At 38.5% G+C, this 27,483-nt stretch overlaps 1 protein-coding gene across 1 annotated transcript; it reads right to left on the bottom strand.

Moving 5' to 3' along the window:
* Positions 1–131: 131 nt before the first annotated feature.
* On the bottom strand, positions 132–18,530 carry LOC308263158 (transmembrane protein 45A-like; the record flags this gene model as incomplete). Its single annotated transcript, XM_080696034.1, has 5 exons — positions 132–225; positions 7,501–7,646; positions 14,492–14,676; positions 16,400–16,606; positions 18,341–18,530. 5 exons carry the CDS (start codon positions 18,528–18,530, stop codon positions 132–134), a joined length of 822 nt encoding a protein of 273 aa, XP_080552160.1.
* Between the last annotated feature and the right edge of the window lie 8,953 nt (positions 18,531–27,483).

Below are 27,483 nucleotides of genomic sequence, written 5' to 3'. Positions count from 1 at the left end.
ATTGGGAATGAAACACTGAGAGTCATTTTCAACCATTTGTTCGCCTAAAAAAAGTTTAGAAAACAAAACCATGAACAAAAACAATGGGAAAGGGAAACGATTTGTCTAGACAGACGAGATGCCTATCAACATCACATCTCTTCTTCTGATTCTTGTTCTCGCTCTACATTTTTCAGGAGTCCAACTTCAGAGGGACAGAGCCTCTTAAGTCTATATTTCACCAACCTGAGGAAAAATGAAATCAGCTCTGGTTAGATGATGTCTAAAACAAGAATTCAGAGCGAGATGTATCTATATGCAACGACTTCCGGCAACTTTAAGCAAATGAGGGAGGAAACCTCAAAAATAATCCTTTCTATTTGGCTTTGGCATTATAAGAAATTTTATAGATTAAAGCAGAGTATGAGCAAAGAGATAAAGTGTGCCTTTCACATTTATTGCATGATTGTTTACTTAGGCATCAGAAGATAATTTGATTATTTCTAAAGCAAAACAAAGAATCTTATGGGCTGCGACAAGCCCAGACCAAACTGAGATTCAGTGAGCTTCTGCATCAAAGCTACACCCAGCTGTGTATGGCAATAGAATGCCCGCTCCTGTAAAGGAAGAGCAGGAAGTCATCTCCTTCCCTAGGGCCAGCTCCTTCACAGACAAGCTGCTCAGTTGCACATGGTAGGCCTGCCCATCGCGAATTAAAGAGTGGGAGGTACCCTCCACCCTGTCACTGTTCTCATAGTTTAATAGACACTATACTGTAGGTTTGCAGGGAGTGGTAATTATTATTATTGGCACTGGAGGATCTGAAGCTTCTTAGTGGCAAAAGCTCAGCAGGCTTTCTACTTCTCTGATGTGAGAGAAGAGAGAAAGAGAGAGAGAGAGAGATTATTAACAAAAACTGTGAAAAGCTATTTCTGTGCACGAATAGCATAAGGATATTGTACTGTGGCCATACTACAATCAATAAAACAGTACTTCCAGAATTACATAGGGCTGTGCAAACAGTATTGATAAATCTAATCATCGAAATAACTTCTCCCTTATGAAAACCTTTTCCATCTAACGTGTATTTTATCCTTATTTTCTGCCTTCCTTCTTCTCCTGATGAATTCTGACTTAGCTTTTTACTATTTCACATCTTTACTTGTGCTCTGGATTTCACCAAAGCATCATAAGAACAAAAACTTGATCTTATTTACTGCTCTTACCTTGCTGGAGACTGTCAATCTATGATACATAATAGTGAATCAATGTACATTTAGTAAGTTTTTGAACCTTGAGATAGTATACCAAGCATTCACACCATTCACCTACTCACATAGGCTAATTGTATAGACAGTTTGAACTAACCATTAATCCCCCCAGTATATAATAATAATTGAACAATGGCAGTGACATGTGTTGACTCAAGACCAAGAAAAGCTGCTCAAAATCATTTGCTTTGTTTATTGACTGTTGATCTTCCTCCCAGTGTTATCAACCTTTCTAGCCACTGTGCTCATGATAGGCTAATGTTCTGTGACAATTAAAATGTTTCAAAAGCCATGTTACTCACACATTGCACAAGTTCCATACATGTGAAATAAAGTGGATTAATCAAATAATTGATTGATTTATTCTGGAAGACTTTCATGGAAAATAAAACAATTCGTGGCTGGTTATTAAAAATTAATTGTTACTGTAGACGCTAAGGTCTTCCTATTTACTATTCCGCCTTTCTGCGTTGTTTCTGCTGTTGCTACAAGTCACCAAGCTGAAATGTATTCAGGCCCTTTGCCAGGCTATATATGCCACCTATAAATCCTAATTTGCAGTTGCAGAAATTACCACTTGGATTGAGAGGATGGTGTAATAAACAAAACCAGGACATTTAAAAAAATTGTTGGTTACTCAAATGGTGTAAATTCCAGGAACCTGTGTCAGGGCATGTCTGTGTTTGTCTTCCTATGCATTGTCTCCAAGTACTATGAGAAAGATTAGAACTGATTTGTACCTTTCTAAGAAGCTATCATATGAAGGAATTTGGGCATCTCTATTTTGTTTTTTAAAAGGGTTCACTTGAATCACTGCTTGGAAAACTAACTGTATTGGGCAAAATTTCCCTGCACATAGAAAAGGACTCTTGAAATAGTTCTGTGGCGGGTGTAGTGTCATACGCTTGTAATCCCCATGCTTGGGAGGCAGAGACAGAAGGATCGTGCAGGTTCGAAGTCAGTCTCACTGGCTTAGGAGACTCTGTTTCCAAATAAAAATAATATAAAAATAGGTCTGGGAGTTTAGCCTGGAGGTAGAAGGGTTTCCAGGAACCCCAGTACCACCAGAAGAAGAAGAAGAAGAAGAAGAAGGAAGAAGAAGAAGAAGAAGAAGAAGAAGAAGAAGAAGAAGAAGAAGAAGAAGAAGAAGAAGAAGAAGAAGAAGAAGAAGGAGAAAAAGAAGAAGAAGAAGAAGAAGAAGAAGAAGAAGAAGAAGGAGGAGGAGGAGGAGGAGGAGGAGGAGGAGGAGGAGGAGGAGGAGGAGGAGGAGGAGGAGGAGAAGGAGAAGGAGAAGAAGAAGAAGAAGAAGAAGAAGAAGAAGAAGAAGAAGAAGAAGAAGAAAGGAGGAGGAGGAAGAGGAGGAGGAGGAGGAGAAGAAGAGGAGGAGAAATAGTTCTGTGCAACAGTGGTGTTTAAATATGAGATAGAGTAAAATATGTAATGAGTCCCAAACAGATAAGTCTCATTTATGAGCTATTATAATCAAGACCGCAGATGTGGAATTGAATGTGCCAATCTTTGAACCATTATTCTGAAAAGCTGGGAAGTACAGTTCATCTTTCAGAGAGTCTGGGATCAGTAGTTCCATACTATAGTTGCGTTTCTATTGCAGTCCTTGCACTATGTCAAACAAATCTGATATGTTCTAACACTTCATCACTTATGGGTGAATTGCAAATCACCCCATGGTCAAGCTGTGACAGCAGATTTCCAAGGCTCGTTAGCCTAAAATTCAGGACAGAATTAGCCAGCCATATGACCTCAGTGAATGGCACTACTCAATTGTCAAGATTTTTTTTTAAGTATTGCTTGAATTTATATCAAAATAGGTCAGAAAATTTAAAATTTTGGTCTTAGCTCTCCAAGAGCAATATGAAAGCAAAATAGACAAACAAAAAATGTTTAGAAGTAAATGTAGCCAATATTTAAGTAGTTCTGAAAAAGAGATATATTAAAACAGCAAACTCATGTCAGCGAACATCTACTATTTATTTGGCAGTAGTTCAAGAGGTGTTGACATATATAAAGGGTCTGTTACACAACCTAGCTAGCAGATAAAACTAACATACATGAATTGCCATGGCTTATATCTTATATGTCCCTCAAAAGTTCCCGTGTTAAAGATTTGATCACTAGCTGATTGACACTACTGGGTAGCTATGGAACCTTTAAGGAATAGGACCTAGTTGGAGAAAATAGGTTATTTGGGGCATGTCCTTGAAAAATGATGTGTTGGGACACCTGCCCCCCACCCCTGTCTTGTCTCTGTTTCCTGGTCACCTTGCAGTAAGCGGATTACTCCACTTTGTGTTGCCCACCATAATGTTTGGCCTCACCACCGGCCTACAAGCAACAAATCCAGCTGCCCACTGACTAAAACTGCGAGTCAAAACATACCTTTCCAACTTAAGTTGTTTTTCTTAGGCATTTTGTCACAGTAATGGAAAGCTGACTAACCCAGATAACCAGCACCAAGAGGTCGGGTTGTTGCTGCAACTCAAATTGACAACATGGTTCAGAAGTATTCTGAACTGGTTAGTGGTTTTAATTTGAAATAAGTGTGGAGAAGCAGGCTAAAAGAAGCCTACACTGCTATAAATGTAGTTTAATGGGTTATTCTGGTGGGAGCTCAGAAAACCAGAATGCAGATAGGAATGAGGACAGTGAGGACTGCTCATGATGTACCAGTTGGCCCAGGGGTGGCATGGCCCAAGCCCTTTGCAGCTCATGTCATGGGTATTATGTGCCCCAGATGTTGAACATGAAGCTAAAGGACTGAATATTTTCCCAACTAGGTTTTGGTCTTGTCTTGATCCAATCCTTTCATCGTATTCTTCTATTCCTCTGTTTTAGAATAGGGATGTTTACTCCATGTCTTTGTATGTAGAAAGTATATGCATTTCAGGAGAAAAAAGTATATAAGTTTGTTTTTAATTTTACAGAAGCTCACAGCTAACAGTTTGCCTTGCAGCTGGGTATGGTGGCACACACTTGTAATCCCAGTACTTGGGAGTCTGAGACAGGAAGATCACAGGTTCATGGCCAGTCTCAGCTACCTAGTGAGGCACTCTGCAACTTAGTGACATTCTTAGTACTGAGAAAAAAAAAAAAGAGATTTCCTTCATCTCAGGGGATATTTTGAAACTTGAATTTTTTAGCAATGTTGCAACTTAAAACTTTTGGGACTCCTAGAGATGGATTGAATGTATTTTGCATTGTCAGACAAACATGAGCCTTTGGAGGACCAAAGACTGAATGATATAGTTTGGATCTTATATATCCTCAAATACTCCTGTGTGGAAGGCTTTGTTCCCAGCTGATGGCACTATCTATTGAGAATCTTTAGGAGGTAGGGCCGAGTTAGAGAAGTAGGTTATTGGGGGTATGGCCTTGAAGGGTTTACTGGGACCCCTGCTGCTTCCTCTCTCTCTCTCTTTCTTTGCTTACTGGTCACCATGAGGTTAATGTTCTGCCTCACCAGACCTAAAAGCAATGGAGCCAGCTTCCCATGGACTAAAACCTCTGAAACTGTGAGCTAAAATAAATCTTGCCTGCTTGAAATGGTTTTTGTTTCAGTGATGAAAAGCTAGTCACACATGAGCTAGGAGTCATCATAAAATAGAACGTAACAGTTAAAATGCCTGGTGGAGACTAAAGTGCCATCAAACACTCAGGAAAAAGAAAAAAGCTAGAAGAATCACAGACGCTTTCATAGGAGAGATGTGCATTTAATGTGTATGTACCAGGTAGAAGGAACAGCCTGGTCAAATCAATGAGAATGACATGTGGTGGGAAGTGGAAAGAGTTCAAGTTAAAAGTGAAGTTTCTGTTTTCTAGAAAACGGTAAGTGGATAAGCGTTCATTAGGCATCTGAAGATTTTTGAAACAGGAAGAGACCATAGTCTTCTTTTGACTCTGGAGGGGAGCTGACATGAGGCAGAGCATTTCCTTGAATTCTGGCACTGTTCCCAGAAGCAGCCCAGCCCCTGAGGAGACGAGGCCCAGATGTCAGCCTAGAACAACAGGGGAAGAAGTCAAGTTTCACTTGGTGGCAGAGCTAGCCGTAAAAATAAGCTCAGGCCTATGCTGTGGGAGAGTGAACTAGGTAGGACTAATAGAAGTCAGGCAGTGGAAAAGACAATTTCTCAGTACTACAAGCAACTTTGAGCTCTAGGAGGAGGAAACTACAGACCAAAGTGGGCTGACCCAAAGCCTATCAAAAACATCTGGGATTGAGACGGAATCTTTCTTCAATCAGAGCCCCAGGGCCAGAGCTACCTCAGCAGGAAAGCACAAAGCAGCATAGAGCATGAAGGGGACCTCAGGCCCATGTCTAGAGAGAGTGCAAAGCTGGATCCAGCACAGCCTGAAACCCCACAGGGCCTACAAGCAGCTACTGCATTCTAGGAATCTAGAGAAACTGCTAGTTGTGTAGCATCCAAAATAGTAGCCACCGTTCACACAAGGGTGCTAAATAACTAAAATGAATGTGGTACTAGCCCTATTTCAAGTGCTGAACAGCAAGTGGCTACTATATTGAACCCTGTGGATATAGAACATTACAATCAGCACTGAAGTGTGAAGGATTAGGTGCTGGAGCCTTCATTTCTGATAACAGTCATCAGCCAAGTCAACTGTGGTTTGGCATTACATACTTTACAGAGAGAAACCAAGATCAGTCCTTTTTATTCCTGTTCATTCTTCAAGTTATAGATTAATTTTTTTCTTCTTTTTTCTTTTGTCAGTGGTACTGGGTACTGGACCTCAGGGCATGCTTCCTCTGAGCTACACCCTACCCTTTTTATTTTTTGTTTTGAAACAAGGTCTCCTTACATTGCTGAGAGTCTCACTATGCTGCCGAGACTGTCCTTGAACCTGCAATCCTCGTGTCCCAGCCTCTTAAGCACTGTGATTACGGGTGTGCACTCTCATTCCCAGCCTGCAGTTTAACTGAATTGTGGGACGCCTTCTGTGAGCTCCCACAGTGCTTTGTCCTTCTATTTCCAGTTGTTGCACTGTATTTTGACTATCTCTCTAATTTAGTTCAAACTACATAATTCCACTAGGACAGAGTCTAACTTCTTTCATTTATTTTTTATACCAAACAAGAAGGAGTTGGAAGAGGAGAGGAAGATAACTACCATTAACAGCAAGTTCTTGACAGTTATTGAGCTCTTATTCTGTCTTGAGCAGTTTAAATACATGATATCATTTAGATAATATTATGCCCAATTTCTTTTTTCCATTTCCATTGTCTTTTTTATTTTGAGGTGATTTCTGTTTTTATGCTTTTATTGGTACATTATAGTCTCACATCATAATGTAGTTTAATGACAGTTACTTACATGCACATGGCAGTTTATTTTGCCCAATTTCTAAGCAACAAAGCTGAGACTTACTGTGATCAAGCAAAGGACCCGATGGTATAGAATCAAGAGGAAGCAAAGCTAGGAATATGTGTTCTTATCAATTATGTTGTCCCTTGTCTGCTTATGAAACAATGTATTAGGATTCTTGTAAAAATAATGTATCATTCACGTTTTGGAAATATTAGAATTAATTTCAAATTAACCAGATGCTTAAATTTAATGGGACTAATACACGTCCTTAAAAAAAAGTCTCCAAGCTTTAGAGGTGCTATAATTAAAGTGCATGTACAAAGTAAGTGGTAAAAGTAAGTAAAAGTAAAAGTAAATAGTAAATAGTGAGCCCAGCATTCAAAACCTCATCCACTGGGGGAAGCACATCATTCAAAGAGAAAACAGAAGACCTTAGAAGACATGGATGCACAGAAGAATGTCCTAAAGGATGATGCATGGGTGAAAGGGACAATAGAGACAATGTTGAGCTGTCCCAACTTATTTATTTATTTTTGGCACTAGGATTTAAATCCAGTAGCATCCTACCTTTGAACTGCACTCCGAGCCCTATTTTTTATTCTTTATTTTGAAACAGGGTCTCACTAAGTTGCAGAGGGCCTTACTAAGTTGCTGAGGCTGACCGAGAACATGTAAGCCTCCCAAGTACTGGGATATATGTGTGCACCACCATGCCCCACTGAGCTATTCCAACTTTAAACCAGTACATTCAACTGGCAATGTTTGTGTTTGCAGATAATTTTTTGCTATGACACCACGTCTCATGAGATGGTAGAAATAAAATCCCCTTTTAAATTTTATGTTCAACACTTTAAAATGTTGATGATACTATACCATGGGGTATAGCTTGCATGAAAAAATTCACAACTTACCAGGTGAAAAAAGCATAATCCACTCCAATGATAATATAGGCCATTGCGTAATGCCAACAGACACATATGGCGAGAAACATAACATTGTTGTGATCAATCAGATCCCATGAAGGACCTCCACTGGGGGGATACAGGACAAAACCAATCTGTAATTTTAAACAAACAAACAAAAGAGGACATATTAAATAATCAACCATATTCTTCAAAACACTCGGTAACTGAGGTAACTCCTGCTGAGTTGTCACAGACAAAACATCAGTTTTTCTTGCTTATTTTAGTTACATAAACAGTAAGTACCAAGCCCTGTTTTTTTTTTTTAATTCTAAATGGACATGTAATAATAAATGTTCAAAATGCACAACCTGTTCATCTCTGGGTGGGGATGGGTGGACTTTCAGAATATCTTAATGCTCTATATTGTTCAGTTTCATTCTGATATTTCAAAATTAGAGCACAAAAATATTTTAAAATAAATAAATGCCAAAGATAATATTTTGTTCAACGGTGAAAGACTAAAAACTTTCCCTAAAACCAGGGACAACATAACAATGTCTACTTTTATCTCTACTGTTGAACTTTGTACTGGAAATTCTGGCCAGAGCAATTAACAAGAAAAATAAAACACATTCATTGGAACAGAGAAAGTGAAACTATCTACATTTACAAATGACATGATCTTGTATATAAAAAATCCCAAGAAGCCACCCCTCAAAAACTATTTAAATGGAAAAATGAGTTTAGCATACTTGCAAATACAAAATCAACTCATTAGATCTTCCTTTAACTATAAAAATCACCTGCTATAATTTTATCTGCTGCCCTGATTTGCTTTCTAACATAGATTTCCATAAAAAAATGCCTTCAGATTTTTTTCTTACTATACCTTGTATGCCACTCCAGATCATGTTTTGATTAGTTTTAGGTTCATTAGTATCACATTTATTATTATTATTATTATTATTATTATTATTATTATTATTAGTGGTACTGGAGGTGGAACCCAGGGGCTCTGGGCTACACCCCAGCCCTATTTTTAGAAGTTATTTGGAAACAGAGTCTCACTAAGTTGCTGAGAGCCTCACTAAGTAGCTGAGGCTGGCTTTGAACCTGTGCAATCCTCATTGTCTCAGCCTCCCAAGCTCTGGGATTGCAAGCGTGCACCACCACGCCCGGCTCTAGTATCACGTTTAAACTGTGAATAATTATTGACTTTAATGGGTAATAAGCAAGGGGCCTCCTTTCTAGTGTATAGATGTGAATTGTTTAATATCTTATTAGCTAAATATTTGTTTTAACTCCACAAGCCTAAGTAGGAGTTTGATCTACCACATCAGAACTCAGACTACCATTGTTTTTTGGCATTTATAAACAAACCTTTGTCTTTCTTAAAGGCAAGATAAGGCTGGCTGGGTTTTAGTTTAGGCTCAGAATCTGGGTCTTCCCGGGAGAAATCCGTTCGGGGTTAGAGTAATTAATGGAGCTGGGAAGTGCAAAAGAAACAACCCTTCAAAGTAATCAGAAGTGAAAACAGGAGGAGCAGCTTCCTCATTTCCTTCTGTCCCTGTGCTATTAAGGAGGATGAGAAAAAATTGGGGAAGGACAAAGAAAGATGTGAATTATTGAAATACTCTCCCAGGCAGAAAGGAAAAGTACAATGCATAGAATAAAGGGGAATGAAAAATTTTTCTTTTCTTTGTTGAAATTGTACAATGTGACTACATTATCATAAAAGCATTTGTAAGTGTAAAGTGCCTCAGAGAGAAGCCTATTTTCAGAAGTTGGAAGGGAAATCGAACCCTCTGCTTGCATATTATACAATCATTAATAAGCATTATAAAAAGTAGATGACCTGACCATAGTTTTAAAATAGTTTTATTGATTGAACCCGGAGCCTCATACATCCAGAGCAATAGCTGTACCCACTGAGCTATACCCAGGTCCCAATCAAAGTTTCTTCCAGTTAATATCTCCATAATTATAGGTTCTAAGAGTCTAGGTTGGTGTTTTCTAGGGTCTTTTCCAACACATGGTTTATTCCCTAGTGTTGGTCACATATGGAGAAATGAAGAGAGAAAATATATGGTGACAAGCACATCACAACATAAGATTTTAGCTTAAGACAATGTTATGGCCATGAACACTCATGTATCCCAAATATCAATAAAACATAGAAGGAAAATAGATTCACCTAAGATTATAGACTGTTTTAGAGAAACATAAGAAAGAGTTGCTATGGCCAAGCCATCATTTTTCTCTCGACCTGTGTGTTTGCACTGGTATTAAATGTTCATTTTTCCTTTAGACTCCAGAATTATCTAATCTGGCCACTAGGTCAAACAGAAAACTAGTCTAGACAAGCCAGTCATCGGAAAAACTTCCAAATCATAAGAGATTTATGCCGTAAGGACATTGACCACATAATTCTTTATAGAAAACTATTGGGAAATATGAAAACATTATTTCTCTATTCAAAGGGATATAATTAAGCCAACTTTTTCTCAGTTGAGGTATAGCACAGCTTAATCACTAATTATTAGTTGAACATTAATCACCTTTACTCATTCAACTCTTTGTAATTCCTTTATTCAACTCTCTTTGGGTTTCTCTTCTAGTTTTACTGCATTTATTTATTTATTTATTTATTTATTTATTTATTTATTTATTTATGTGGTTCTAGGAATTGAACCCAGAGGCATTCTACCTCTGAGCTAAATCCTCAGAGCGATTTTATTTCTTATTTGGAAACAGAGTCTCACTAGGTTGACGAGAGTCTCACTATTTGCTGAGGCCATGACAAACTTGCAATCCTCCTTTCTCAATCTCCCAAGTACTGTGATTACAGGTATGCACTATCATAAATGGCACTGCCCTTCTTTATACTGCTTATCCATTCTGCATCTGACCCAAAAGTCTGCTGCCCCGTTTTTGGTTTTTGCTTAATTACAGCTAAGCAATGATTTTATAGATGATTTTTTGTTTTTTCTTTTTCTTTTCTTTATCTTAATTTCATTTTTATTTCCTATATTTTAAAACACACTGTTGAGCCAAATGTGGTGGCGCACACTTGTAATCCCAGCGCTTGGGAGGCTGAGACAGGAGGATCGCGGAGGTCCGAAGCCAGCCTCAACTATTTAGTAAGGCTCTCAGCAACTTAGTGAGACTCTGTTTCCAAATAAAAATATAAAATAGGTCTGGGAATGTAGCCCAGAGGTAGAAATCCCCTGGGTTCCATCCCCAGTACCACAAAAAGAAAATAAGAAAGCACACTGTTGACTTCTGGGAAGATGGCAACCGAGGGAAGCAGCACATATCCTGCTGACACTCAAGTCTCTACTTCTGTGAAACAGCATGAAAAAAAAAAGAAAAAAGAATAAATTTTAAAAGAGCACAAGTGAAAAGCAGCAAAAAAAATAAAAAATAAAAAAGCTAGAAGGCAGAAAAGTACCCCACCTGCCTCCACCAATGGCTTTGGCCGTGGACACCGTGGCAGTGCTATCTTGCCTCACTGTGCCAGACTGTCAGAGACCCACAGGAAAAAAACAAAAAACACTGACTTGAAGTAAGCGGCTGCAGCTCACTTGTGAGCCACCAGTTCCTCCTGTGCAAACACTGACTACGAATTGCAGCAGTGGTGGCTGAGCTCACCATGCCCTACAGAGATCCAGAGAAGCACTCAACAACACCATAAGTGAACGTGCCATTCCCAAAGGAAACCACCCAGCATGACTGCAGGGACTTGCACAGCCAGCAATAAACTTGCAGGGTCTGAGACTTTGTGGTTCAACCTGGCGAAGGTGAGAGTGATGTCTACAGTGAAGACATAGGAGAGGCTCAGATTAACAGCAGCACCCAGGAGCAATCAGGCAAAAAGGCCTACCATCCCCAGGACTCAGAACCCTAGGAGCACCTCTGAGATCACTACAGTATTCCCAGTTGTGGTGAATGGGGAGAAGTCAAACCAACCCAGCTCTAGCTGTGAAAAACAGACTCTTACGTACACACTGGGTTTAGTCTCAGAGGTACCCACCACCTACGCAGGCAGGGAGAGACTCATGTTCTTCATAGGTGGAAAGCATGGAGGGCGACCTATACTAAACACTAGATCCAGCCCCATTGATAACAGCCATCTGCATAGACTGAAGGAGACTCATAGAACCAGACTTGTAACAAGAAAGGTGCCAGTAGCATTCAGTGTCTGCACAGAGGGGGACTGAGGAGGCCATACCTGCTGAGTATTTATATATTTGTAGGGTTACATTATTTTGTTGTGGTTGTTTTTTATGGTATGTGTTATACTTGTTTATTTGCTTTCTTCCCCACCCGTTTACAAGCCTCTTTCCTTGTACATCTCTTCTCTCCATTCCATTTCTTTTTTTTCTTTTCTTTTTTCTTGTCTTGTTTAAATCTACTTCATATCACTATACTAAATAATCTACATTGGTTACTAGAATACTACTACATATTCACTATCTCTAATCTCTACTATATACTACCTTACCAAACTCATACTCTCATTCTATTTGATCCTATCTGTGGCTTTACCCTATTCTTGCATTTACAACTTCACTTCCTTTCTCACTCAGACTTCACCATTGAATATAATACAACTTGCCCTTGTATATGCCATGTCACACCTACAGAGTGAGAGAAATCTATGTTATATTAAGTCACAAATAAATTCCAGTACAATAATACTGGGAGACTTCAACAATCTTCTCACACTGTTAGACCAATCTTCTAGACAAAAGGTCAGTAAAGATGCCTCAGACCTAAAGAACACCATAAACCAAATGGATCTATTAGACACATATAGAATACTCCACCCAACTACAGCAGAATTTATATTTTTCTCAACTGCTCAGGGAACCTTCTCCAAAATATATTACATCCTGAACCACAAAGTGAGCACATAATCCCTTGTGTCTTTTCAGACCATAATGGAATGAAACTAGAAATCAACTGTAAGAAGACCTAGAGAAACCACATAAACATATGGAGACTGAACACCACACTACTGAACAATGAATAGGTCATAGAAGAAGTAAGAGATGAAACCAAGAAATTTCTAGAAACAAACAAAAATAGAAATACAACATATCAAAACCTCTGCCCACATAAAAAGTACAAAAAATCACCAAATAAATAACCTACTGACCTCAAAGCCCTTGAAAAACAGAAAAAGTCTAACCCAAAGCCAGTAGAAGACAGGAAATTATTCAAACAGAGCAGAAATTGATAAAGTAGAGAATTAAAAAATACAGAAAATCAACAAAATCAAAAGCTGGTTTCTCAAAAACAATTACAAGATAAACAATTAGCCATCTTAACCAAAAAAAGAGAGAGAATCAATCCAAATTACAAAGATAAGAGATGAGAAAAGAGATATTACAAACAGTGTAGAAATCCAGAGGATTCAGAAACTTCTTTGAAAAACTATACTCCAACAAAATAGAAAATGAGAAATGTGTGCATGTATGCCTCTACTATCTTGTACCCCATTAAGATGTATGACTACAATGCACAAATAAAAAATTTAAAAACAAAAATAAAACACACTGTTATGTATTTGGAGTAGATAAGATACACTGAGGTATAAAATCACTATGTCATCTCAAGCAGAACTCATCACTTTAAATTTTTTTAATTTAAGTTATTTTTTAATATTGAATATAGTGATATGTTTTACTTTTACATAGTAAAAATTTCAATTTAAAGATGCATTAAGAGTATTTTATATATCTTTCTCTTTTCTCAACTTAGGTTCCCAGTAGATGATAAATAATCTAACAAATACCTGAATGTAAGCTTAAGTTTATCAATTATCAATTTAATCACATTATAAGCTATTTGTAGTTTTTCCTATAAATTTTTTCTTTCAAAATAACCCATGAATCTAGACCTCCTTCCTAGGATCTTCTTCAATTGTCTTTCTACTCCCTCACGTGTTTAAATATCATTATTTTCCCACCCTGCTTTGACCATGGTATTTCTCTTCTCTCATCTACCAAGGCTTTCTATCACTTCTCATGTAAAATGCAAATCCCTAAAATAATCCCAAATCTTCATAATTTCAAGTTACTGCTCTCTGGTGACTAAAGATCTCTTCTAAGAAGTCTTCCCTAATTAAACCACAGACTTTTAAATCTGTGTATATATTATAGTATGAATTATGACTGTATATAAAATGCATATTCACTGATTGGAGATTATAGTTTTGATAACATATGAGGCTAAGGAGTTGGCATTCTAAAATTGATAGAGTCTGGAATTTGGAGGTTAGAAAAATTCAGACTTAGAGCCTAGCCTGAGACATTAACTTGGTTTCTCTGAACCTTCTTAACAGCAAGTTAGAGATGATAACACCTAATGAATGAAATAACGTGTACTGCCGGGCATGGTGGCTCACACTTGTAGTCCCAGTATTTGGGAGGCTGAAACAGGAGGATCGCAGTTCGCAGACAGCCTCAGCTACTTAGTGAGGCCCTTTACAACTCAGTGAGACCCTGTGTCAAAATAAAGAATAAAAAATAGGGCTGGAGTTGTAGCTTGGAGGTAGAATACCCTTAGGTTCCATTCCCAGTATCCCCCCCCAAAAAAAAAAGAAAGAAAAAGAAATAACATGTGCATAAAAATCCAGAACAGTGATCCGATCAATATATAGTTCTCAATAAATAATTCTTTCATAAATTTCTCAAGATTACTGTAAACTGCTTTAGTACTAGAAACTGCTTTGACCTAAAAGCATCAGTTTGTGGTTCCTATGCAATAGATATTCAGGTGTGTTATTAAGATGTGCCCATAGGCTTCCTGCCCAGCTACTCTGATAATGACCCACTAAGCATTTGAAACAATGTCACCTTTTCAGAGACCCACAATCTCACTACAAACAGCACATTGGAGAGAAGTCTCTGGGGTCTAGAGAAAAATACCCCCTGAAATAATAAGCTATATGCAGAGATATCAAGGATATTCACTGGAAACCCCAACTCACCTGCCAGAACCAGCTCCCCTGGAGCAGGATGAGACTCGACCGCAGGAGCTCCAGAAGTACATTGTTTCGGATGAGGAACTCCAGGAAGGCGACCAGGCCTGTCACAAAGGTGACAGAGACCAGTACCTGGTGGACAAAGATGTCCAGCGTTTCACGGCCATGAGTGTGGTTGCGGAAGATAAAAGCTATTAGAGGGGGGAAAATAATTTCTTCTTTGAATGCAGCCAGAGGCCATTCACTGCACGTTTTCCTCTCTCTCTGAACAGAATTTTATGCACACACACAATTTTTCAAAAGAGCAGTTCCCTCTGCTTCCTTCAGCAATGCATTTGTAGAGTCACCACTGCCTTTTCAGAATGGAATCTTTCCAATCGAAGCCTCCTTTTCTCTTCCCTGGACTTTATTCTTTCCTCTTACATAACATGGCATTTTCAACTAACTATATCAATGCATCATCCATATAGGATGATTAGCTATAACACGTGTGGGGAAGCTCAATTAAGGTGAATTACAGATGAATAAGCTGAAGCCAAACCATTGCTCCAAGAAATCTAGTTCACTGGAAGAAGCAAACACACATAAATCTTAAGGTTGGACTTTCATAGGCATGACAAGTTTCTCTGGAAGTTCCTAAGTAGTAGTAACTAACTATATTATTTCATTCGATGCACAGATTCCAGCTTCATCTTAATTTTTTTTATTTAGATAGAATATTGAATATATTTTGAGATATTGAGATACTAGGAATCATGGTTTTGGTTGTTGGCACCCTGTTCTATTTAACCCTTATTCTCAAACAGGAATAGGCAAAAATTTTTGTCTTCAGAGGTAAAGGGGACCTATTGGGAAGTGACTCCCTCCTGATTACCTGGGGCTTGTGCAAAAATCAATCTATTTCTTCCATGTATAATAAATGAAAATGAATCAGTTACACTCTCCCCTCAATGCACACACACACACCATTCTGGGAAACCAACTAAACAAAACATCGTTTTTCATTAATCTCTCAAAATTAAGACCTCAAGTTTTTATGTGAATGGATATTTGGGACCCTACTTATCATGTAATGGCAGAGTTTTACTATATCAATATTTTTTGTAGTACTGGAGGTTGAACTCACTAGCATTCTACTTCTGAGCAACACCTGCCTCCAACCCTATTTTATTTTTTGTTTTGAAACAGGGACTAAGTTCCTGAGGGCCTCACTAAGTTTCTAAGGCTGACTGTGAACCTATGATCCTCCTTTCTCAGCCTCCCAAATACTGGTATTATAGATATGCACCACACATACAGCTACTGTGTATATATATATTGCGGGTCTAGGGATGGAACCCAGAGGCATTTGACCTCCGAGCTACACCCCCTGCCCACTTTTTTATTCTTCATTTTGAAACAGGGTCTCACTGAGTTGTGGAGGGCCTCACTAAGTAGCTGAGGCTGTCCATGAACCTCAATCCTTCTGTCTCAGCCTCCCAAATGCTGGGATTACAAGCGTGCACCACCATGCCCAGCTTCGATATTTTAAATACTAGTCAGTAGATGGTGGAAGCTGTTCTGTGCTATTCATGCTCCATTACCCTTGGTTCAGTTTTCATTGCTTAAAGTATAAATAATGATAACCTAAAAGGACAACCAAGAGATAAGAGAGCCTTTCAGGTGATTCTTTAAGATAGATGTGAAATACAAATGAAGCCCATTGATTGCGTGTGTTCAGTTCTAGTAATTGTGTCAACAAGAAAGAAATATCTTTGGCATTCAGCACAGAGCACCCAAACATCTAACTATGGCCTAGATCTATGACCCTATCAACCACAGCTGCAGCAAGACACCCAAGGTATATTATTATTAAGGCCTATCCAAATGCCCACAAATAGAGAAAAGTCTATAAGAATTCTCACTCATACTTACCCTCCACAAATAAGGCATTGGAAAACATAAGCTTGGGTAAAGCGCTTGGAAGTGAACTGACAGTGACACATAAGATGTTGGCCACTCCAAAAAGTCCAAAGAAGAAATACATGGTAAAATGATGCCATTCAAGGAGTTCGTTCCACTGGCCTTCTTTATACAAAATCATAGCAGGTCCTCCAGAAATAAACTGTTCCCCAAGCATGCCTGTAGAAGAACACATCACAGTTTTAGCAACACTCTCCATAACCTTTTCTAGCATGCATGAGGGTTGAGGAGGATGCGCCCATCAACTGTTCCAATCTACTCTCTCCATGTGTCATTGAGTCCTCTCTCTGGGATGTTTTCTAACAACCCAGCACTGGTGCTTTCCCTTGCATCAGAGCTTCAGCTTGTTCATTTCAGTCCAAGGTAACCACCTGAGTCAAATACCTCTTTCAGATCTTCAGTGCTGAGAAGTTTAGTTCCATTCCAATCTAATGACCACAGTACATCCTAAATGATTTAGAGGGTTGGATATACAAAAGCAGGCCAATAGAGGCTGATTACTTCCTTCCTGGATACCACGTCCTTGAATAGCTGCCACAAAGAAGGGAGCTGCCTTTAGTTCCCAGTAAACATGCTAAAGCATTCCATTTTTTTTTCTAATTAAGAATAACGGAGAAGGTCCAGAAGAGCACATGGTCTAGTCAGGTATGCAAGTAGCTTACTTTCTCAAAGATGCTACTTTATTGGTTAGTCCACAGAACCTGGCACAGAAATTCCTCTCTTTGAAAATGGGCATTCTGTAATTTGATAGCCAGAGCAAAGACTTAATGCCCAAAAGAAAGCATTTAAAAAATCTAATGGGAGATGTTGCCTTTTATAAAAGAGAGACTATGGTGGACTCTAAAAACACAGACTACTTCATAGAATCCTCATAGGCAGTGGAAAGTCCTTAGAAAATATCTGGCCTGAATTCTTTCTCCGTTTCAGAAAACAAGAAAAAAGTATGAGTGCCTGAAGCAAGGTCTCCCTCAGCCTGGATCTGTCTACAGCCTGTCAGCAAGGACTTATGTATTTATTTATTCATTTGCAGTACTGGCAATTGAATGCAGGGGCATTCTATATCCAAGCCCTATTTTTTAATCTTTATTTTTGAAACAATATCTTACTAAGTTTCAGAGTGTCTTTCTAAGTAAGTAGTTGAGGCTGGCTACAGATCTGAGATCTACCTTTCTCAGCCTCCCAAGCACTGGGATTACAAATTTGTACCACCAATGCCCAGCAGCAATGATTTATTATTAAAGTTTTCCCACTGCCACCAGGTTACTTTGATGTCATTTGCCAAATGGCATGTAATAGAGTTTACTCTTTCAAGCATTGCAACAATTGATAGAAAAATTATTTCAGAGGCTCCAATCAATTCTAAAAAGGAAAATTCACCTTTACTGGGTAGGCAAATTAACTGCTATTACAAACTCATTAAGGAATGGGCTTTTGTATAAAGTATCACCTTTCTATCCAATTATATGAACTAGAAGTTACTATTAGAATAGGTATCTGGAGATATTTTTAATATGAAATTCACTTGAGCAATCTCTTGATTTTGTATTGAATCTTCGTTTTGCACATGAAAATATCCCAAAGTTAGAAAACAGAGGAGAAGCCGGGCGTGGTGGCGCACGCTTGTAATCCCCGCGCTTGGGAGGCAGAGACAGGAGGATCGCGCAGGTTCGAAGCCAGCCGCGCGAGCTGGCTTAGGAGACCGTTTCCAAATAAAAATGTAAAAATAGGTCTGGGAGTGTAGCCCGGAGGTAGAAGGGCTTCCAGGAACCCCAGTACCACCAAAAAAAAAAAAAAGAAAAGAAAAGAAAAGAAAAAGAAAGAAAGAAAGAAAGAAAGAAAGAAAGAAAGAAAGAAAGAAAGAAAGAAAACAGAGGAGAAGAATGGTCCACTCACCAGTGAGAGCCATGATGATTACACAGATTCCCTCCACAATTTCCATCCGATGGAATAATGCTTTGGAACCTACATAGCATGTCCGTTTGTGCTTTTTGCAGAGATGCTTCAGAATACTCTTTGTAGTCCACCAAAGACCCATAATAAAAAAGAAGCTTCCGGGGAGAGCATGACCTTTGAAACTCCCCATGACCTACAATAATAAGAACATACAGAAGACAGATGTTTAATTTCTGGAACTTGACCAAAACATCTCTTGTCCCCCAAAGGTACACTGTCTTCTGATTATTGTGGGTGCAGAGGAGATTCCATTGCAATATCAACAATGCAATACAATAAAATAAATATTTGCATTCATTTAACAATTATCATGGATTAGTCACCATGTTAAGCATGTCACATGCAATGTCTAACCTAAGTTTTGCAGCATACCCATGAATAAGGAAATTTTATCTCATTTTTAATTGAGATGCAGGTTTAGAGAAGTAAAATGACTTGCTCAGATCTCACAACTGTTAAACAAAGGTTTAACTGCTTTTTTATTTATTTATTTTTATTTATTTATTTTTTATTTATTTTTATTTATTTATTTTTTTTGGTGGTACTGGGGTTCCTGGAAGCCCTTCTACCTCCGGGCTACACTCCCAGACCTATTTTTACATTTTTTTATTTGGAAACAGGGTCTCCTAAACCAGCGCGCGCGGCTGGCTTCGAACCTGCGCGATCCTCCTGTCTCTGCCTCCCAAGCGCGGGGATTACAAGCGTGCGCCACCACGCCCGGCTTAACTGCTTTTTTAAAACACAGAGTTCAAAAGAATCTCCTGAAAAGATAATGTGTACTTTACCAGATAGTTGTCCTTGAAGCATTATTTAAAGGAAAGTAATATCAAACTATGAACTTTATTTTTTAAATTTGAAATGACCATTAAGGTCAGTACCATTCATACTTAAATGCACCAAAGTTCAGTATCATTTGCCATCAGGGAAATGCAAATCAAAACTGTGCTGAGATTCCATCTAACCCCAATAAGAGTGGCAAGCATAAAGAAGTCAAATAACAACAAATGCTGGCGAGAATGTGGGGAAATAGGAACTTTTTTACACTGTTGGTGGGAGTGCAAACTAGTTCAGCCGCTATGGAGATCAGTGTGGAGATTTCTTAGAAAACTGAGAATAGATCCACCATATTATCCGGCTATACCACTCCTGGGTATCTATCCAAAGGGACTGAAATCAGAGAACTACAGTAACATACATACCCATGTTCATAGCAGCACAATTTGTAATAGCCAAAATATGGAACCAACCTAGGTCTCCATCAACAGATGAATAGATTGAAAAATTATGGGAAATACACACAATAGAATTCTATTCAACTCTAAATCATGTCATTCACAATAATATGGAGAGACTTGGAGATTCTTATGTTAAGTGAGATCAGCCAAGCACAGAAAGAGAAGGGATATCCCTTCTCTAATATGCCCAAACTCTAATATGCCCAAACTCTAATATGCCCAAACTAGGGACTATTAGGAATACCAGAGGTACTCCAGATAATAGAGGAGAAACCTCAGCAAAGCTGAAATGGAAGGGTAGGAGAGGAAGAAGGCTGAGGTTGATTAATGGAAGAGCTACATCTGAATACGTGTTTAAGTATGAATGTAGCATGGTCAACCTGGACACTCATTGTTGGGAGGGGGAAAGGGGAAGTGGGGGGTGGGGAGAGGGCACCAAGCACAGTCTGAATGTATGCCATTCTCAATATAATCCACATAAAAATAAATAATTAAAAAATAAAGTCATAACCAAAATCTTTTTAAAAATAAAATTAAAAATAAAAATAAAAATAAAATTTGAAATGATATAAAATTTTTCTTAATTTTTTTTCTTTCTTTTTTTTTGGTACTGAGGATCAAATCCAGGGAAACTCTACCTCTGAGATAGACCCCTAGCCTTTTCTATTTTTTTTTTTAAACAGGATCTCTAAGTTGCTGAGGGTCACATTAAGTTTCTGAGACTAGCCTAAAACCTGCAATCCTCCTGTCTCAGCCTCTCAAGGACTGGGATTACAGGCATATGCCACCATTCCTGATGCCTACAAATTTTTTAAAGTAGAGAATTTCAAAGCATCAAGGGCCAAGTGTGTGAAAGAGACCTTTAGTGTTTACCAAGTACTTTTCTAGCCTCTCCTCAAGGTGGACAGAAAGCATGTTTTTGTTTGTTTGTTTGTTTGTTTTGTGGTACTGGGGATTGAACCCAGAGGCATTCCACCTCTCAGCTACACCTCCAGCCCTATTTTATTTTTATTTTGAAACAGGGTCTCTGTAGGTCCTGATCAACCTACAGAGATCCTACTTGTTGAGACTGTCCTCTAACCTCGGATCTTCACGTCTCAGCCTATCATACCTATGTATGAGCCACTACACCATGTTCAACTTGAGAACATGTGTTTAATTCTGTGTACTGCGTGTAGAATCGGTACACATTATTTCCAGCTGAGTCAGTTAAGTCTACATGATTCTTTTATCTCTATCTGTCCTGGCAACCTAGACATGATGACAGGCAACAGCCTGCCCCAGATTTAGCAAGAAACAAAATTGTGATAAGCCATTGAAACTTTGAAGTTTATTTTCTTTCTATAATTTAATTGGTACATTGCAATTATACACCAGAGTGAGGTTCAAAGGCATATAAACATATATGTTGAGGTTTATTTATTTATTTTTTATTTTTTAATAAATTTTTATTGGTGCATTGTATTCATACATACCACTCCTGAGTATCTACCCAAAAGAAAAGAAACCAAACTATCAAACTAATGCATGTGTATCTATGTTCATAGCTGCACAATTCACCATAGCCAAACTATGGAACCAGCCAAGATGTCCATCAACAAATGAATGGATTACAAAACTGTGGGATATGTACACATGAATTTTACTCAGCCATCAAAAAAAACCCCTCAATTACATCATTTTCAGGGAAATGGATGGAACTGGAGGACATTATGCTAAGTGAGATTAGTCAGGCACAAAAAATAAGAAATCAGATGCTTTCCCTAATATGTGAGAGTTAGGGAGAAATGGGTCATAGGAGGAACTCTAGATGAAAAAGGAAATCCTATAGAGGACCAAACAAGGCAACCTAAAGGAGGAGAAAGGAGGGGGGAAGAGGAAAATCTCTAAAACACACAATGTATTTAAACATATCGAAGTCAACCACTAAGCCAAGCAAGGGAGGGAGAGACGGGGAGGGAATGGGGTGGGAATTGGGTAGGGGTTAAATCAGTGATGTATGCATGTCTCTACACACAAGTTTTTTTACCCCAATATGATGTATGAATATAATGCACCAATAAAAATTTAAAACAAAGAAAATACTTCAAAAAATTTTTAAAACAAACAAAAAACTTGTAGAGATAGACATGCACACATCACCCAATCAGCCCTTACCCAATCTCTAGCCTCTTCCCTCCCCCTCCCTCCTACTCATGCTTGGCTTCCTGATTGACTTTGATATGTTTAAGTACATCATGTGCTTTAAAGAGTTTCCCTTATCCTCCCTCTTATCCCCTCAGATATGTCATCTAGCGGGCTGGCCTGGAGCCTGCTGCAGGGCAAGGCCAGATGAGGCTTATTTTTAAAACAGCTTATCTCTGCCTGACCAAATGTCTACCAACTCAAATCATACTACAAATTTTGCTTATGCTACCATAATATGATGGCGTCACCTCTGACAAATAAACATACTCTCCCCATTTTTTTTCAGTGATATAGAAAAATCACTCTTGAAGTGTGTGTTTTTAACTATGCAAGCAGCCCTTTGTTCAAACATGTAGCACCATCAACAGAATACTGAATAGAGATCAAAATCATTCTTGTGGACCTAATAGTATGCTAGATCTAAGAAATTTTTTTTAAAAAGAGGTTCCCCTGTGTAGTGCATATGGCCATGAGTCTCCCTTGAGTTCCATCTCTATTCTCTTAATCTTCTCTTCTTTGTTTTTCTTGGTGTGCTTCCCAGGAATGGGGAGGCTGGGTGCTTTTTGATGTGATACATGTGGAGGTACATCTGCACTTGAATTTCTGTCCTTCTTGCCTTAGGAAGACCTTACCTTGTTATTCGTACCTTTTTTCCTAAGAATGGGGAGGTTGTTGTGGTCTTTGATTTGCCCTATTTACCTTAGTAACTTCACACAAAGTTCAGACAGTCATCCCCCACAAAAGGGAGAAGGACTGGGCAGAGAAGCTGCTGATGGGACCTCCCAGCTCTCCTGTAGTCTCCTGGAGACTGTAGTTCCCCCTGGACTGGTATTAAATATGGTTTTCTCTTTCATGATTCTGTACTTTTACCCAGTGGATATGGATAGGGTCATATGGCTAATAGCACCTCAGGTGCAGAAAAGTATCCCAGGACATGTTGCTTTAATATTACTAATTTCCTATGTTGAAGTAGGATTTTCTTGTGTTTTGATTATTTTCTCATATTAAATCATCTCGTACTTGTGTAAGAGTGGTTTTATTCTTACCTGCAGATCTGAACCCACTTGGTAAATTACCCTGGCCCAGAAGATCTCTTTAACTTCTTGAATGAGTACTGGGCCCCTCAGTTCAGAGCATATTCATGGATAGAATGAATCAATATTCTTAAGATGCCAGTTCTTCTTAACTTTATCTATATGTTCAATGTAATCCAGTAAAATTTCAGAAACCGTTTTAAGGTTTATATGAAAAGGCAAAAAGCTACAGAATAACAAAATCATTTTCAGAAGCAAAGAACAGAATCAGATCACTGACACTACCAAAATTCAAAACTTAGTTTAAATTTTCAGTGGCCAATGTGAGCAGACTCATTTGAGTTGCTTTCACATCCCTTTGGTGTGAAGGGAAGCTCCGGGGAAACTGTAAAGCTGGCCCGAATACTAGAAGTCTCAAATCTCCAATCAAGAACCCAGATGCTCATTCCAGTACACTCTTTTTTGGCACCGGGGATCAAACCCAGGAAGCTGAACTTGCAAAGCAAACACTTTGCCACTGAGATACATTCTAGCCCTCTAGTATACCCTTGAATTGTCCAACCCATACCAGAGTTCATACCACAATGCATCTCATATTGCTAGGAGCAGGTTCTTGTCCTAACTCCTAACTCTGACTCTGATGGTGTGTGGCTTGAGTCATGCTCTTTAACCTCTCTGAACCTTAGCCTGAATTAATAAAAGGAGGTGGGCCTGGAGTGGTGGCACATGCTTGTAATACCCACACTTGGGAGGCGGAGACAGGAGGACATCTTCAAAGCCAGCCACGCTGGCTTAAGAGACCCTGTTTCCAAAAAAACTTATAAAATAGGTCTGGGAGTGTAGCCTGGAGGTAGAAGGGCTTCCAGGAACCCCAGTACCACCAAAAAGAAGAAGAAGAAGAAGAAGAAGAAGAAGAAGAAGAAGAAGAAGAAGAAGGAGGAGGAGGAGGAGGAGGAGGAGGAGGAGGAGGAGGAGGAGGAGGAGGGGAGGAGGGCACTGATGATACCTAGAGCCCCTATCTTAACAGTCTGTGATTCATTATCCTGACCACCAGTTGTACTGTAGTATTACCAAGTCTGCCAGCTTGTCTTAATTTAACCAACCATACAGAATTAAAAAATACATCCAGACTGCAAATATGTTTAAATCTTCTAAAAAAAATAACTTTATATGATTTAAGGAGTCCTAAATATTCTATATTTCTTAGTACAGGAAACTCACTTGCAGGAATTTATCTTCAAGATGTACTTGGAAATACAAGGACCAAATTTAAAATAATACATATGTCAAAAATTGGAAAAAAGATTAAATAAATTATGTAGCTACTGAAACACACCCTTCAAGTAACTTAAATGATAGGGAATCTATCTAGTGAAGAGAAGAGGACAAACAATGAGGGGCAGAGGCTTTGGATTTAGACTGGGTAGATTCAATCACCAACTTCATCATTTGTTGTTTACATGGCTTTTGTCAAGTTACTTAATCTTTCACTGTTTCAGTTTCATCTTCTGTAAAATGGGGCAATGACAGTACCTACCTCATGAAATGAAAATTAGTTACTCTAAAGCAAATAACCTACAATACTATTAATAAGGTCAAGCTATTCTCAGCCCACCTCAAACCACCAGAGTAAAACAAAAGTAAGACCAAATAAACAACTCCACTTGGATATTAATTACAGAAATGCAAGAAGCTTCTACACATTTCATTTGGTACTCATTTATCTGCTGCCTGAAATATTTCTTCTGCTAATGTCTTACGAGATTACTGTCATTTTTTGGTTACTTTAATCCTTCACTGTAATTAAAGAATAAACTCACTAAAAGTAGAGGCCATAAATCTATTCTTTTCTATTTCCCAGTGGACCTGGATAAGGACATATAGACTATAAAGTTATAACGAGGCTCTCATCATAATAAAATGTTGTTTATTTACAAAACATCTCTATTCTGATGTCACAAAGGCAGTCTCACACACAACCTACCCCACACTAAACTCATTGTCTTATCCATCCACCACTGACAGGAAGTAACTTTCCCCCAGTTACTCATTTTGCTTGACAACACTGCCATTTACCCATTTGCCCAGACCCAAAATATGATATTATAAAAATCATCCTGGATTCTGGCTATTTCCATAAATACAAACTGGCTAATGATACATATTGTCTTGAATGTCTAACATCAACCCTCTCCTGCTTTAAACCTGGGTGAGTTCCTCTAGCCCCCTCAATTACATCTGTTTGGGTAAATCCCTCCTGATGGCCCAAAGAGGGCTGAGCCCCCATTGTACCTTCTCAAGTACTCAGTCCTTGGCTTAATAAATTATTTGGCTGATTAGTTATAGAAAATTGATTTTCCACATTAGCCTCTATGACCATCACCATATATGTGTCCATCTGTCATATCTATATATATGGCATATCTGTATATATGACTATCTTTATAGTGGGTAATTGGGGCCTCCTTGAGGTTAGGAGCCTGAACTACCTCTAGTTTTGGAAGCCCTAAAAATGGAAAAAATGCCGAAGTTACAAAAACTGTGGTTGCTTTTAAATATTTGGAATTGCCTAAAAATACTTTTAACATACATCTATGTATGTTAAAAGAGCTTATATCATAGGTGGCATGAAATTATGCAATCCGGGCCCAGCTGTATGTCAAACAGTCCTCCCGAACTAACTCCCAGCCCTCTGAGCAGCCATGCTGCCCCACGTGCTGAGAGGACCAGTGTATCTCAGATCATCCACTGGAATGCAATATGAAGGTAACAGCTGAGCCACCGAATTTTTCAAAGAAAGATATGAGGCAATCCAAGAGAGTAAAGAAGTGAGTCCCTTCCCCTACTTTAATTATAAAACTTCTGTGTCTGAGGCCTTTAAATCTGAAAAAATATGATGGTTTCAATCTTTCTATGTTTAAAATATTTTAAAAAAAACCCTCAAAGTCATAACAATCATGTTATTTCTGACAATAAATATGGCATTCATTTTACATCTCACTTGACTTTTACTGAAGAGAGAAAAATTGCCTACATCCCTAAATACTACTTCATTCTTACTTTTTTTTCTTTGTGGCACTGGAGACTGAACCCAGAAATGTTCTACCCCAGCCCTACTTTATTTTTTATTTTGAAACAGAGTCTCACTAAGTTGCTGAAGATCTTGCTAAGTTGCTGAAACTGGCCTAAACTTGCAATCCTCCTGTCTCCGCCTGTCAAGTACTAAGATTACAGGTGTGCGCCACCATACCTAACTACTTTTCGCTTACTGAATAGAAACCATTATCCACCAATCTGTTATTCCCTGTTTTACTGTTGCCTACAGATGCAACTTAGCTTTTATAAAAGCCAACTACAATAGTAGACTGTGATGAGATCTAAACCAAAGAGCAAACACATTCTTTATTGAAAGAGAACATAAGACTTTCTTTCCTCATCCACACAGTAGAACATACAGGCATACAGATAAACCCTTGAAGTAACACCAGGGTAGGAAACAAAATGTCTTTTTTCAAGGCCCTTTCTGCCTGATTACATCTCCAGGATATAATCACTGGCCTCCAGATATGGTTTATCCTAAGAACTATATTTCTTCTTACTCAAAGAAACCCATCATTCCTAATGTCACCAAACATCATCCTCTAAGCAGAAGATAAAAAAAAAGATTCCTGATGTTCTCACTGGCCCCTTTTTGCTGACCACCAGAACACACACACACACACACACACACACACACACACACACACACACATGCACACACACGCACACACACACACACACACACTTAAAATCACCACACAAAAAGAAAAATATTTTTAAACTTTAACACTTACAGATAATATCAGCTGGATCTCCAGGTCTAAAGTAAGCTTTAGATATTAATTCCCAGATATTATAGCCACACAAGCTACAGATGAGGCATATAAACAGAAATAAAACTCACAGTAGGCCAAAGAAAAAGATTCAACAATTTTCTGGACAGAATCTCAATGAAATAACTAACTTCAATATAAATGAATACTATTATGAGAAAAAACTGGAATTTCATCTTAAAATTATGCTAACTAGCGACTCATATTTCAAGACACACTCCTAACTTCTAAGACGGCAAATAAACTAAAACTACTGTTTGGGTTTCGCTTTGGTATTTGCCTCACTCACAACAAAGTGCACATAGGCATATGCAGCTTTAAAATTTCTTGATTCTCCATCATTCACACCAGCACTTTCCTTAATCTTTTGAAAGAATTTTCTTAAATTATCCTTACCTTCACACTTTTTTCACTGTCAAGTCCAACTTAGTTTTTTTCCTTCAAGAATTTGCAATGGTTTCAGATTCCAGAAAGAAAAACAAGTCCTGACTGGCTATAATTCTAAAACTTCTTCCTCCTCCTGTTCCTCCTTTGAGACTAAAGCAATGTGCTCATATGCCCAGCATGAAGAGGAGCAGATAAGCCATCACCCTGTGTCACAATATATTTAAATCCAGGGAACACACCCTTTTGAACACCCTGCCTCCCTGTTTAACAATTGTGCCACCGACTAGTTACAGTTACAGGTAAGGCACACCTTGCCATCTCACCTGCCAGGCCACTAGCTTCAAACATGTGCCACCAATTCTGAGAAT

This window comes from Muscardinus avellanarius, assembly GCF_963383645.1.
Source record: "Muscardinus avellanarius genome assembly, chromosome: 5".
NCBI lineage: Eukaryota > Metazoa > Chordata > Mammalia > Rodentia > Gliridae > Muscardinus > Muscardinus avellanarius.
The sequence above is the reverse complement of the archived record's forward strand: the minus strand, read 5'-3'. Positions and strand labels throughout refer to the sequence as shown.